The sequence below is a fragment of the Podarcis muralis genome, chromosome 17 (assembly GCF_964188315.1).
Source record: "Podarcis muralis chromosome 17, rPodMur119.hap1.1, whole genome shotgun sequence".
NCBI lineage: Eukaryota > Metazoa > Chordata > Lepidosauria > Squamata > Lacertidae > Podarcis > Podarcis muralis.
In genome coordinates, this window is record NC_135671.1 from 28,482,696 (window position 1) to 28,497,504 (window position 14,809).

The 14,809-nt window shown below is 44.1% G+C and overlaps 1 protein-coding gene across 1 annotated transcript in view; it reads left to right on the forward strand.

Moving 5' to 3' along the window:
• DMRT1 (doublesex and mab-3 related transcription factor 1) overlaps positions 1–14,571 on the forward strand; it is a 61,618-nt gene extending 47,047 nt beyond the window's left edge. The window contains exon 5 of the mRNA XM_028712486.2: positions 13,199–14,571. Coding sequence (XP_028568319.1) covers positions 13,199–13,353 — 155 coding nt within the window. The 3' untranslated portion in view covers positions 13,354–14,571. The remainder of the gene's footprint in view (positions 1–13,198) is intronic.
• Positions 14,572–14,809: the final 238 nt, after the last annotated feature.

The window sequence follows — 14,809 nt, forward strand, 5'->3', positions numbered from 1 at the left end:
AGACTAGAGAAGAGACCCTCTTCAGAATATTAGGGGGGTGGGCAGGGGAAGGACCGGACCATGTGAAAAATGAACATGATATTTTAGCTGCAGTTCATTCATTTTCAGCTTTATATTCTTGTTATAAAAAACGTGCCTAGACACCCATTGTTGCACCCATAACCTCGGTTTAAGGTGCCCTTGAGCTTTCCTCTCTCAGTTTCTAACACTGGAGGCTAAGATTCATTCTCTCCCAGCAGCGTTTTGCTCCAGAGACATTAGTAAAGGTAAAGGTACCCCTGCCCGTACGGGCCAGTCTTGACAGACTCTGGGGTTGTGCGCCCATCTCACATAAGAGGCCGGGGGCCAGCGCTGTCCGGAGACACTTCCAGGTCACGTGGCCAGCGTGACATCGCTGCTCTGGCGAGCCAGAGCTGCACACGGAAACGCCATTTACCTTCCCGCTAGTAAGCGGTCCCTATTTATCTACTTGCACCTGGGGGTGCTTTCGAACTGCTAGGTTGGCAGGCGCTGGAACCGAGCAACGGGAGCGCACCCCGCCGCGGGGATTCGAACCGCCGACCTTTCGATCGGCAAGCACTAGGTGCTGAGGCTTTTACCCACAGCGCCACCCGCGTCCCAGAGACATTACTGGCTATAAAAGGACCTGTTCCAGTGGATTCTTTCCTGGGCCAAATAGGAATACATACAATTGTTGGCAAGGAAACCAAGCAATGGTAGAAGTTTACACAGCTAACAGAGTCGAATTCCTTCATGGAACTAGGCCACCACTGCTAAGGTCTAGAGTACCTTACAATAGGAGCAGAAAATCCTAGTTTCGAAGGGTTGGTTTTGAACCAGGGCAAGACGGTCCTTGTTTTTCAGCACTGTTCCTACTTTTGATCTTGAATCTCCTGCGCCTTGCGACTCCCCTGTGTTTTTGCACCGGCCAATGCGGGTCATTGGGGCATATGCTGTTCAGGTTGGGGGGCAGCTATAGTTTCTGGTCAGTGTGTTTAAGCAATGATTCTTCAACATCACCATCACTGGACTGGTCACGTTGTGCAGATGCCTGATTATCGCTTTCCAAAGCAACTACTCTATTCCGAACTTAAAAATGGAAAGCGTAATGCTGGTGGTCAACAAAAGAGGTTCAAAGACTCTCTCAAGGCAAATCTTTAAAAATGTGGTATAAACACTGACAATTGGGAAACACTGGCCTGCAAGCTCTCCAATTGGAGAAGAGCCTTTACCAAAGGTGTCATGGGCTTTGAAGACACTCGAACTCAGGACAAAAGGGAGAAACGTGCTAAGAGGAAGGCATGCTTGGCAAACCCTCACCGTGATCAACTCCTGCCTGGAAACCAATGTCCCCACTGTGGAAGGACATGAGGATCCAGAATTGGCCTCCACAGTCCCTTACGGACTCGTTGTTAAAACCGTGTTCATGGAAGACAATCTTACTCAGCTACAAGGAATTGCCAAAGAAAGAAGAAAGACTTGGCAGATGGTCCTCCATCCCAAAGGACATTTCTGTACAGTGGTACCTCGGGGTAAGTACTTAATTCATTCTGGAGGTCCAATCTTAACCTGAAACTGTTCTTAACCTGAAGCACCACTTTAGCTAATGGGGCCTCCTGCTGCCGCCGCGCCGCCAGAGCACGATTTCTGTTCTTATCCCGAAGCAAAGTTCTTAACCCAAGGTACTATTTCTGGGTTAGCAGAATCTGTAACCTAAAGCGTATGTAACCCGAGGTACCACTGTAGATCCAAAGCGATCATTGTGTTTTCTGTCCTAATATGGCAAATCCCTATCGATAACATTCCCTCTGTATGACTGCATTGTTACTCACTGAGGGGAAAAGGAGAGCCAATGTCCTTCCTTTCTTTGGCACGTGACATAACAAGTGTCAAATCTTGAAAGGCCAAACTACTGCTTTTGACTCATCTAGATTTGTAGGCAAGGAACTCTAGGTCAAATCTCCTGTTTGCTTTTCCCCAACATGTCAAGCTCCCCCTATTCCTTTTTTCTTTCTGTTTTAAACAAGGGAAACAGGAAAAGTATTTGTTTCAAGTAATAGCTTTCAGGAGATCTATTGTCCAGGGCGGAGAGAATTTAGTTTTTCTTAGCTAATTTTAGTTGTTCCATCACTTAACAGCAAGCTTTCCAGCTAACTACAAATACTGGCATGTACTGGGGAAGGATGATATGAGCTCTGATAGGGCAGATGGAACGAAGCCATCCATTCATCCTTGCGCACTAAATGCCAAGAATGAAATCCAGTTCGAAAGTACACAGTGAATCAGTCGAGTGGCAGGCATTTGAGATAATCCTAATGGTTTTTTAACACTGTTGGTGAGAAGGGGAGATCAGCAGCGGCCAGAGATTCTGTTGTGAAATAATAGGCGTATTCAAGGCAGAACTAGGTGTTCTGATAAGCATGGCGCTACGGCTGAAAATGGCAGCTCAGTATACAGGGATTTTTGTAAAGTGTAGGGAAACAAATGAGCCTTGTCTCGTTGGTTTGCCCGTTGTCACCAGGGTACGGATATGTTTCAGCACGCAATATAGACGGGGGAGAAAACTTAATATTGGCTGCCATTTTGGACAGCACCAGTGTCTTTAAACTGTCCCACCCATCATGGCAGAGGTCTGTGCAGGGTGTGTTGTGTGAAAATTTTGTTCTCCCTTCTGCTTTTCATACTATATCGAGAAGATATGGCCCTGCAAATACGTATTTACAGTGTTAGAAAGTACTGTGACCTGTTGGGGGGGGGGGGGAGAAAATACCTACGCATTTTCCACCATATGACTGGGTAAGAAGAATATATATATATAACTTATCCCAATATTCAGAATGATGTAATCAGATGGTCTTTCGGAACATTTGGGGTCTGTGATCCATCCATGTGCTAAATAAATATTTCACTGGGATCAGCGTAATGTGGGGTATAGTCAGCAGAGGAATATATTTGGAAAATCCTGGATTTTGGTATAATTTATCTCAAACGGCTCACCGGTTTGTGGGTTCTCCGAACTTCCGCCCTACATTCCTAAAGCCCACTGGTGCCCTATTACGGCAGTCCCTTCTCCCTCGCCTCTGGCCCTAATTACAAAATCTGTATCCTACAAAGGTAAGCAAAAATAACAAAACCTAAATTTAAAAAGAAACTAATATTTATTTGTGCTAAACCAAAGTATTGACATGGTTTCCCGTTAAATTATCAAATGTTGGTTATTATTAGTGCACTATTGCCCTTGAATATATAATAATATTCCTTGAGTTGGCATTAGAGTGCATGTAATGAGCGCTCACACCTTCATTTGTGGACGTCCTTTGTGGGACCGTGCGCAGCACCTTTGCGGTCTCGGGTGGCGGTTTGAGGCCTTGGGCGTAATCCTTTAGTCTATCTTCCCTAAATGGTAACGTAATTTCAAGTTACGAACGCCGCATGCCCAGAAGCGGCACCTCCAGATATGGACTTTTCAGGGTAAGTACAGACCCCCGGGACAAATTAAGTTCGCATCCAGAGGGTCCACTGTACCTTCCATTTCCCATCCCAGCCTGACCTTTTCCCATCAAAACAGACAGAATAGATTTACGCACTCCTTTGTTTTATTGAGAAATCAACCGGATCTGCTTCTATTAATCAACAAGCCCTTCCTCAAATAGGTAACACTCCGGGGAGAATGCGATGGACTCCCTTTGTCTTTTATATATTAGCACTTCCAAACTGGACCTACTCTGGCTTCCATCTGCTCCTTACGTATCTGCATTCAGAAAACCAACCTTAATCTGTGTCCTCACCACAAAGCTTTTCATTTGGAAAAGCCTTTGCCACATTTTGTAGACCATCTTTTGGGCATGTCGGTGCTCTGTTTTGATTCCAGTGCCAGCCTATACTTGTCTACTTGGAAGTAAGCCCCATTGATACTCCTAGATAAGTGGCAATAGGATTGCAGCCTTAATGTAGAAACGAGCCTTCGGATCCAGATTCTAAGCGAGTCTGCAGAATGGATGTGCCTTCTATTTCCTTCCCTGAATAAGAAGGTGAAAGAGCTTTAATAAATGGTCTGTAACACTTGAGAGCTTAAATCTTTAAAAAATTGCTTCTTATTAAGAGTCTAATGGTTTTTAAATGTAAACACAAAGAACATTTGCCTTCCAAGCATGACTATCCTAGTGGTTTCTCACATCAGTAGAAGCGTATTACGCTTTCCAGGCCATTGACTTACAGAAGATCACTCAAGTCTAGGCAGTTCTTTGTATGGCATCTCAGTTCATTGATGACTTTTATTTTGGAGGTTATGTGTTCTGTTTTGTTTTTGCATTTTGGCCAAAATGTAACCAATATCATACAAGGAAGGAAGGAAGGGGGAAATACCCAAGTTCCAAACTAAATACTAATTATTAGCCGCTGAGTTGCATGTGCCCAGGTAAACATGCAAATATTTATTTTGTAGTAAGACTGAGACAACAGTACAAGGCTTGGCACATTCCTGGGAGATCGGTATTCATAACTCAGTCCACCAGCTGTGGACTAAACTGGGTGGATTAGCGGGGCAATGCTTGATTTCCTTATTTTTCCATGAAACGAGAAAACAGTAATGACCAATTGGGAGAAACGAGAATGAGATGGAACCAGCCTATGTGTTGTGGCAGGGCTGCCTTTTGGGTGGTTTTGAGGCAGAGCCCTGCTCCACGCTTCAGCTGCACATGCCTCCAATGCCTAAATCTCTTGCAGCTTCCATCAGTTTTCCAGATGTCACAAAGGTGAGGAACAAAGGACATCTCTGAACGAGCTGTGCCCTCTCGTGAGGCGACCAGAAGCGAAGGAGAGCAGGGCTACTGTACCTTAGTAGCTGAGTGGAAGGGGCAATTTGGGGAGATACAGCTTGTCATAGAGAAGAGTAAAGGTCCATCTGCTGGAATTTCCACCCCTAGAAATACGGTCCCTTGTCCTGTTTGGACTTCAACTGGGACAACTTTCCCCCCGTATTCGAGCTCATCCTCGAGGGCATGTGTGTACAAGAGCTCCCATAATCCCTTGCCATCGGCCATGTTGGCTGGGAATGATGAAAGTTGGAGTCTAGCAAGGTCTGGAGGGCCATGTCTGCATCCCTTCTTTAGGGTTTGTGCATGGTGTAAAATCTGAAGAGTTGGTTTAGTGGCGACTGATGAGGCCAGAGGTTGGTGGTCTGGAAACCACAGGTCTTGCCACTGGCAGGAGTAATGGATTGACCACGCTGATGCATTTGTACCATCCCAATCTTGCCCCACCCAGCAGAGGCTTGGGCAACACAGGAGATCAAGTGAGCACCTTAAAAAGATGGCACAAGTCTCTTCTACCGGCTGCCTTTGGGTTCAGCAAATAAATTTGAGATTTCTCTCCATAGTTATCTAAACTGAAGAAAGGGTGGGATCTCCCAATTGTGGCCCCTCCAGGGCTCAAAGCATTAGGGGATGGACGGACTTGTTTCCTTATCGTGAATCAGAAGGAAACTGTGTGTGGATGGGAGTCCCCAATGGAGGCAAGGACATTCCCTTCCTCTGGGACAGACTATGAGGAATCTCTCATTTGGAACAGGTTCTTTGCCTCGTTTGCACTTGACTGTTGCCACTGAAATCGGTGGACCTCACAGGGGCTTGCTCTGAGAATAAAAACAGCTTTCAGCACTTAGAAAATACTGTATTTTCTACAATGGGAACTTTGCCTGTTTTTCCGATCGTTGCCGGGTGGAATTTCAGCGGGTTGCAGTGCAGAAGTCTCTGCCTGAAAACAGAATTTGGGTCATTACCGCCATTCCTTACAAGTTCACCCCTGATTCTGCCAGGTTGACCACATCTTTTTAATCAACTTGGTGCAATCTGGCTGCTGTCAATCAATGGAGTCAACGGGAGGCGAATTGTTCCGCATTACCTTTTTAAAGGATCTTAGCTCGGCGTTGGCCCCCCACTAAACGATCAGCATTCAGAGTGGAATAAGTCCTGATGGTTAACGCATTAAGGGCTCTCAGACAGCCTCTCCTGTGATTTAGCTTTTTCCAAAGGACTCTCGGTGCACTTGTCTAGCGATGCATTTTGCTAATTACACCATAGATTTCCCCGTTGATGAATAAGTGCTGAATTAACACAGGAGCTTTAATGTTTCGCTTTCCCTATTATTGTTGTACAAGGAGCCGTGCGGCAGATGCCGGCACTTAGTTACACAAACATTAGTCTTAACGATTGGCCATTTGGATTTGGTGACAAACGGCAGCCTGGTGGAAATCTGAGCCTCAAACCAATCAGGAAGTTAATGAGGAGAGAAATTACCACGGCAGCTTCCCCTTAATTACATCCACGCCAGGCGGGAAAGGAGTGCCGTTGCGTGGATCTTGACTCATCAAAGGTGAGCAAGGTCAGAGACCCCTTTCCTTTGCTTTTTGTATCTAGTGGAGATGGAAATGTTGCCAGTATTTCTCGCACTGTATTGGTTTTCAAATTCTTCCAATATTTCATATCAATCTGTTTTTATTTTTCATTTTTCCGGAGACGGGACACTTGTGGTTTCGTTCCTGCTTTTCTTTTTCCTTGCCCTCTTCTTGACAGCAGATCTACACCAGTTTTGCTCTACTTCATATGTCATCACAGCACCAAGATTCCTGTTTGATAATAGCAATAATTTTATTATTGATACCCCACCCACCTGACTGGGTTTCCCCAGCCACTCAGGGTGGCTTCCAGCACATATAAAAAGCATAATAAAACATCAAATATTAAAACCTATCTGACACAGGGCTGCCTTCAGATGTCTTCTAAAAGTTGTGTAGTTCTTCATCTCCTTGACATCTGGTGGGAGGGTGTTCTACGCTGCCCCAGCCCAGAACATTTTCCTGCCTGAAGCAGAACCCAAATGGCACCCACTCCCCAGGGCAAACACTTGAAAAAGTCCTGCTGCGGCATTAGTACGCTTAATTCCTGCTTCCCTTCCTTTCCCTGACCATTGCACGCCCCTTCTCATGGTGCCGCCTGAAGCAGGTTGCTCCACATTGCCACATGGCAGGGCCGGCCCTGGACTCTTCTATTTCTTTGCCCTGCGCCCTTTCCATGTCAGAATGGGCAGCCACTGACACACGTCAATGTCTCCACGCATTTCCTTGGTCATTCCAACCATGATGGGAGTGGCAGAAATCTGCAAATGGATGGTGGTAGAGAAACTATTACTAGTGGTGCTCAACACATTGTGGTGAGGGTCATGTGTTTATTAATGTGTATCCCATCTTTTAATCCCGGTGCAGAGAGAAAAGACCCCCTTCTGATTTCTCTGCACTTTCAGAAGATTTGGGAGAGAAATGGATCTTCCTTTCGCTTTGTGCTAAAGTTTGGAAAAATTGAAAAGGACAGTAGTAGTAGTAATAATAATAATAATAATAATAATAATAATAATAATAATAATAATAATTTATATATACCCCGCCCTCCCCAGCCGAGACCAGGCTCAGGGCGGCTAACAACCGATATAAAAACAAATTGATTGAAATACAACTTAAAAACAAGATTTAAATACATTAAAACATTAAAATGCAACCTCCACTAATGGCAGGAGTTTTGATGCCTGTTCATGTTTTCCATAGGGGAGTTGTTAGTTGGCGGAGAGTGGCCGGATCAGGCTCTGCCGCTCATAGCTGTCAACTTTTCCCTTTCCTTGCGAGGAATCCTATTCGGAATAAGGGAATTTCCCTTAAAAAAAGGGAAACGTTGACAGCTATGCTGCCACTGCCTCGGCCTCCCTGCTTCCCTCGCTGTCTTCTTTCTCCACAGGACTGTTGGCCTCCGTTAGCACCTGCCGGAAAACTTTTAATTGTGTTTGGATACCGATTTTATTATTGTCCCTGAAGTTTATTGCTCTAAGGTGATGTTGGTTTTATCATCCTTCTGCCACTTACGAGAAGTTGTTCAAGTGCTTCTGCTTTCTTCTGTTGGATAGCTTATGTCAACGTTACTTTTATGTAACATACCTTCTAAATGCCTTGCAATGTTTTATTTTGCTAAAAGCAGCAGGGTAGGAATAATCGGAATAAATAAATAATCATAATTGAACGTTTTTCCACATTCCGTTTATATGGGTGGGAAGAACCTCTTTAATTGAATCACACTTTATATATACAGTGGTACCTCGGGTTAAGTACTTAATTCGTTCCGGAGGTCCGTTCTTAAGCTGAAACTGTTCTTAACCTGAAGCACCACTTTAGCTAATGGGGTCTCCTGCTGCTGCTGCGCCGCCAGAGCACAATTTCTGTTCTCATCCTGAAGCAAAGTTCTTAACCCGAGGTACTATTTCTGGGTTAGCGGAGTCTTTAACCTGAAGCGTATGTAACCCGAGTTACCACTGTACTCAAATACATCTTGTTCCTAATAATAATAATAATAATTTATATTTATACTCTGCCCTCCCCAGCTAAAACCAGGCTCAGAGCGGCTAACATCAAACGTCTAACACATTAACATAAAATCAGGCAGTCAATTAAAATGCATCCTATAATCAGATCAGGAAGTTGAATTGAGGTTGGGTTTTTTAATGCTTTGCACAATTCACAACCTACTCCTTGTCCTCATGCCTTCTTAAGGAGAGGTCTGGGGCTGGCAGTTATTACTATTAATATTATAATTAGTTAAATTTGTATACTGCCCTATATCCACAGGTCTCAGTTGCTAAGTGAGAGTCAACTTGTTTATTTTCTGATGGAAATTTTGTGATTATAATAGGTACAGGGCAAGCGGAAACCTTGTTCAACCTTCAGGTGCCGTGCTGCGAACAGCTTCATCTTGAGAGCCAGTGTGGTGTAGTGGTTAAGAGCAGTGGACTCGTAATCTGGTGAACTGGGTTCGCTTCCCCGCTCCTCCACATGCAGCTGCTGGGTGACCTTGGGCTAGTCACACTTCTCTGAAGTATCTCAGCCTCACTCGCCTCACAGAGTGTTTGTTGTCAGGGAGGAAGGGAAAGGAGAATGTTAGCCGCTTTGAGACTCCTTCGGGTAGTGATAAAGCGGGATATCAAATCCAAACTACTACTACTACCTCCTCCTCTTCTTCTTCTTCTTCTTCTTCTTCTTCTTCTTCTTCTTCTTCTTCTTCTTCTTCTTCTTCTTCTTCTTCCTTTCATGCAGCTGTTAAAAGTCATAGGAGCGCTGCTGGCAGCAGAAAGGTGGCAGCCCTTAGCAGGGGCAGACTTTAGTATTTCATTGATGCACAAATGTGGTGCCCCCGCCTCTCACCCTCCGTTCTGCCCATGCCGTGCCATCGTTGCCAAGCCCTGGAGTGTCCCCTACGCTCAGTGCCCAGAGTGGTGGAACTGGTCACGCAGCTCTGCCTCTGCCCTTATCCTGTTCATCGTTGTCTGTGGATAATAATACAGTGGTACCTTAGGTACCTAAGGGTGGCGCTGTGGGTTAAACCACAGAGCCTAGGACTTGCCGATCAGAAGGTCGGTGGTTCGAATCCCCGCGACGGGAGAGGAAAGTTAAGATAAAAGAAGAGATTAAAGAAATAATGAAATGCGTTTAAGCTAGTTGGAAAAATAAAATAGCGTAACAAGAACGGCTGGAAGTCAAGTCGCTTGGTGGGTGTCCGTGTGGGATAGGTGTGTAGGTATGTTGATATGTATAGTACAGAATAGATAGGTATTATATGGTTAAGTACTTAATTCGTTCCGGAGGTCCGTACTTAACCTGAAACTGTTCTTAACCTGAAGCACCACTTTAGCTAATGGGTCCTCCCGCTGCTGCTGCGTTGCCGGAGCACGATTTCCATTCTCATCCTGAAGCAAAGTTCTTAACCTGAAGCACTATTTCTGGGTTAGCAGAGTCTGTAACCTGAAGCGTATGTAACCTGAAGCGTATGTAACCTGAGGTACCACTGTATAGAGTAATGTAGGTATGTTTTATGATATGAAAATAAGGTAGTGTGTTGTGTACATGTATTGTGTATTGTGTAAATGTATATGTATGTGTTTTATATGTTAATTAAAAAAATAAATAGAAACCACGCATGCGTGGCAGGGTGGCAGTTGGCAGGTGACCCATCAGGGATTCTGCTCCGTAATTTCACAGGGATGATTAAGGAGAGAAGGAGGCGGGCTTCTTCTAGCCACGTTTTCATTTATTCCATAGAATGGTTCTCTTTTTTTAAAAAAAAAAAAAACAACAACAGTGGGTTACAAAAAGAAGGTGTTGTTTTGTATAGCCTAACTGAAATTTTTAGGGTTCCCCCCCAATTAAAAATGGTACTTCATCCAGTCGCAAAGCAAACAGTATTCCCGACAGTAATTAATGTTGTGAGCAGCCTTGAGATCTACATAAATGAATAAAAATTAAGAATGAATAGATTAGTCTAGAACAGGGGTGTCCAACTGGTCAACTGTGGATCAACTGGTTGATCCCCAGGAGGTTTGGGTGGATCGCAGACTCTTTTTCGTTTGGGGGGGCAGAGGATGCAACCCCACCCTTTCACCCCGTCCTCCATTCACACACGATCTCTTGAACGGAAGACGTAGTACTCACTGTGAGGCTCTTTGTTTCCTGATCGATCTTTCGGTCAGTGAGCGACTTGTTCCTTTCCCCCTAAAGAAAGCTTTACATTTTTGACCTGCCCCTCTAAAAAACATTTTTGAACCCCAAAAAAGGTCAAGAACTTTGACCATAACCCCCCAGGGGTAGATCATTGCCAGTCTTTTATTCTGTGAGTAGATCGCAGTCTCTTGGGAGTTGGACATCCCTGGTCTAGATGGCAAAGGGTTGTGCATTCACCGCCACTTGTTGGTGTGTTGATCACACAGCCCTGTAGGCTAATAGCAAACTCATTTGGTGGCATGCTCAGTAGCCACCAAATCTTGGTTGACTGTTGCAGGAGAGGAAATGGGAAACTAGAAGGGGGTCATGGGACCAGCCCTCCCCACTGCAACAGGTTGTGGCTGGTTCCAGTTGCCGAACCGGTTTTTCATGTGGATTTTGCAGCTCATTCCATGCATGGACTCCCATATCTAGCTGCAGCTTCCTTGTCCGCATGCCTGACTTCTCCAGGGAGTAAACATCGGTTTCTTGCAAACATTTCAGGAGGTTATTGCCGTCGCTGAAGAAGGTGGAGACTTAGGTTCCCAGTTAGTTACTGCTTGTCTATACCAATTGTCCGGACCTGGGACTGGTGCTATTCAGAACTACTTTTACTGCTTCTGTTGGAGTACAGAGGGAAATGACAGCTGTGTATAAGAGCATGACAAATCAGTTGTCGCCCCATTTCTCTTGAATCATTTGTATACAAGAGATATTTGTTGTTGTTTTTTCAAATAATATTTATTATTTTCAGTAGGTAAACATAATAAAAAAGAGATTAACAATAATAAAGACAAACAAAAAACAGGAGAAAAAGAGAAAAAAGATACATACAGCATATTGCCACTTAATTAATTAAAATTAAGTACCATCCATCTTCAAAAACATAGTATTTGACTTCCTCGAATCTCTTCCATCCGAATTTCTTAGTAATTATATGTAGCAGTTTCCAGTATCAGTGTTTCAAAAGACCATATCACAGTCCTAATCATATTACATAACTTTCCTTATCGTACATTTTCTTATTTGTAAATTTAATTCCATTTTAATCCTAGGCCTAAATGTTTCTTTTAAGTGATTACATATCTTTAATATTACAATATTTATTCAAATACCCTTTAAATTTCTTCCAATCTTCTTGGTGTTCCTCTTCTTTCTGGTCGCGGATTCTCCCGGTGAGGTCAGCCAGCTCCATAAACTCCATCATCTTTATCTGCCATTCTTCTACCATTGGTAACTACAAGAGACATTTGAATGAAGAGCCATTACAGAGCCTCTGGCCTGCCAGGCATCCTCAGTGGCAATTGAGGCTCCTGTAGCTTTCCGTATGTTGTTGGATTCCATCAGCCCCCGCCAGCATGGCCAACAGTCAGGGATGATGTTGCCTGATGACATCTAGTCTACTCTAACATGTCAGTTTCTGTTTGGGTGAGGGGGGGATGTGTGGGAATGTTCAGGGTGGCAGGAAAGGATATATTGTTTACTAATACCCTTCCTAACTTGCAGTAAAGGTAAAGGTACCCCTGCCCGTACAGGCCAGTCTTGACAGACTCTGGGGTTGTGCGCCCATCTCACTCAAGAGGCCGGGGGCCAGCGCTGTCCGGAGACACTTCCGGGTCATGTGGCCAGCGTGACAAGCTGCATCTGGCGAGCCAGCGCAGCACACGGAAATGCCGTTTACCTTCCCGCCAGTAAGCGGTCCCTATTTATCTACTTGCACCCGGGGGTGCTTTCGAACTGCTAGGTTGGCAGGCGCTGGGACCGAACGACGGGAGCGAACCCCGCCGCGGGGATTCAAACCGCCGACGTTTCGATCGGCAAGCCCTAGGCGCTGAGGCTTTTACCCACAGCGCCACCCGCGTCCCACTAGCAAGTTCCTTTACTTAGCAGAGTTACAATCCCCTTTTACATGCACAGCAGATGGCTGGTTGCAGGCTCGTGCGAGCTTCTCACTATTATACAATTCAGTCTGTCTCAGATTGAATTGTATGTTCCTGGTAAATTCCCTTGAATCCCTCTTAAAAGAATAAAGACGCCCAATCTTACTCAAAGTCAATAAAAAAAATTTACTTACATCAGTTCACAGTTGGACTCCTGAAGGCAGTTACAAATATGTACAAGTGGATCTACCCCATATGGGGGAATAATCCCAGTGCTTCTGCTAGATGAGAAGCTAGCAGAGCAGTCCCAGCTAAAAGCTGGTCAAACAAAGAAGGAGGTAAAAAAGAAGGAAGGGTGCGGCGCGACTCGTCCTTTCATTACCTGGACAGGTAAGGTCACGCCCACCTTCTATCACAAGCAAGAGGAAGGATGCTCCAGCCAGGAGGAACAGGAAGTTTCGACTGGCTGGATCAAACATTCCCCTGCATGTCTTCTCTAGCATTACAAGGAATGTTGTACTTGACTGCTTCTTATGGATCACATCCCACAGGATGAGCATGGCAGCAGTCACTTGCAGACAGGTGCATGTGACGACAGAAGAGATATATGGATGGGAACCCGCCTAGGAAAGGATGGTGGCTCATCACTCCATGCCTTTGGGTGTATTCGTGTAGACCGTCACTGATCTAGATCGCTTAACTATGTGTTCCCTTTTTTCTCCCTCCCCTTTATTCGTTGCTTCCTCAGTATTTTCACCACCCAGTAGTCAAGATTCTGGCTTGGTTTCCCTTTCCAGCAGCTCTCCCATCAGCAACGAAAGCACCAAAGCTGTGTTGGAGTGCGAGTCGACCTCCGATTCTGGGACCTTCACTGTTCATTCTGTCATGGAAGACGGTGAATGAGCAGCTCTGAAGAAGCTCCTCCTTGGACGTCTTGGGAAAGTGCCTTCTTGTTGAGATGTGTTTGGTTTGGGATGATTGATGCCGATGTAACCGTTGAGAAAACGTTGAGTTTATTCCCTTTGTATTGTTCCGCACAATGTGATTTGCAACCTCTTAGTTTAAGGACGCAAGTCTTTCCCATTAGGGGGGCCCTGGCAGTTCCTTGGGGTTAATCCTAGTATAAAAAAGATAATACTTTGCAGATAAACTGTGATCAAAGTTAAGTGAATGGCTAAGCTACTTATATAAGCAAGATTTCTACAGCGCACAAGAGTTAGTTCTTCAACAAAGACAAGATCAAATTGTAAAAAGGGCTTTTGGTATGATGAAGATTTTAAGAAATTGGCAGAAAGGTTGATAATTCTCTTATCACAAAATAATTCTTTCAGCTTTTATTTTTTAATGACAGTAAAACAGAATGTGCAAGTGAGAGTAATGTTCTAGGATTTACAAACCCCTTCTTAAATGCTGCTTTCTATCTATTTGTAGGCTTCAAAAGTAGGGGGGCGGAGTTTAAGTAAGAATGATACTTTCAACAAAAATCTGGTGAGTTGGATGTTTTTATGGAAGATGCTAGATTTTGGCTAGGCATTTATTCTGCTAACAGCATAAAATTAACATAAATTTAGTACTTTCTAGGTTAACCTGTTTGCTACAATCTTGGCTTAAAGCATTTGAAAGTTACTACAGATTTTCAGTATTTGTTAAAAACTGCTTAGCATGTATTTTTTCTTGGGTTACAGAAGCCAAGCTGAAATGAAACTAGTCTTTAAAAAATTCATTGTTCTCTGTAGTTGCAGCGGTACCTGAAATAAAAACGTTATTGATGACCAAATTTTCTTGTGTATAGTTGGCAAGCTGTATTAAACAGGAAAAAAAGAAATTACTTGTATTTTCTTCACTCTGTGCTTTGAAAACATCTATTTGATTTCACCCCCATCTGTTGTAATCAATAACCTGACCATCTTGTTTTTTATTAAATGCACTTACTCTTAATTTCATCCACCAGTGGTTTTAGAGAGAATAATGTCGAGTTACCTATATGGGTTTGACATTATAAATCACTTCTCGGGGTTGGATTGTATAGCGGTATCGATTGATCCTGATATATCACAGAAATTTACTGTCACTTCTGTTTTCAATTAAAGATACAATCAGTCAGATAATGACTTAATTGGATTTTACAGAAGATTGAGTTTTATTGCCCAGTGCTTTACGAGTTTAGTTAAGGAAGATCATTTTATCACACTTGTCAGCCCAGCAGCCACTGCAGTCGGGTGCCCTTCTGCCGCAAGCTCCCTGCTGTTGCCATTGTGACAGAAGAACAGGGGGAGCAGAGGGCAGGTAAAGAAAAATATCAGCTTGGAGATGCTGGGCTGTGTCGTAAAAGAGGCTGCTGCAGCAGCAGCCGGGAGAT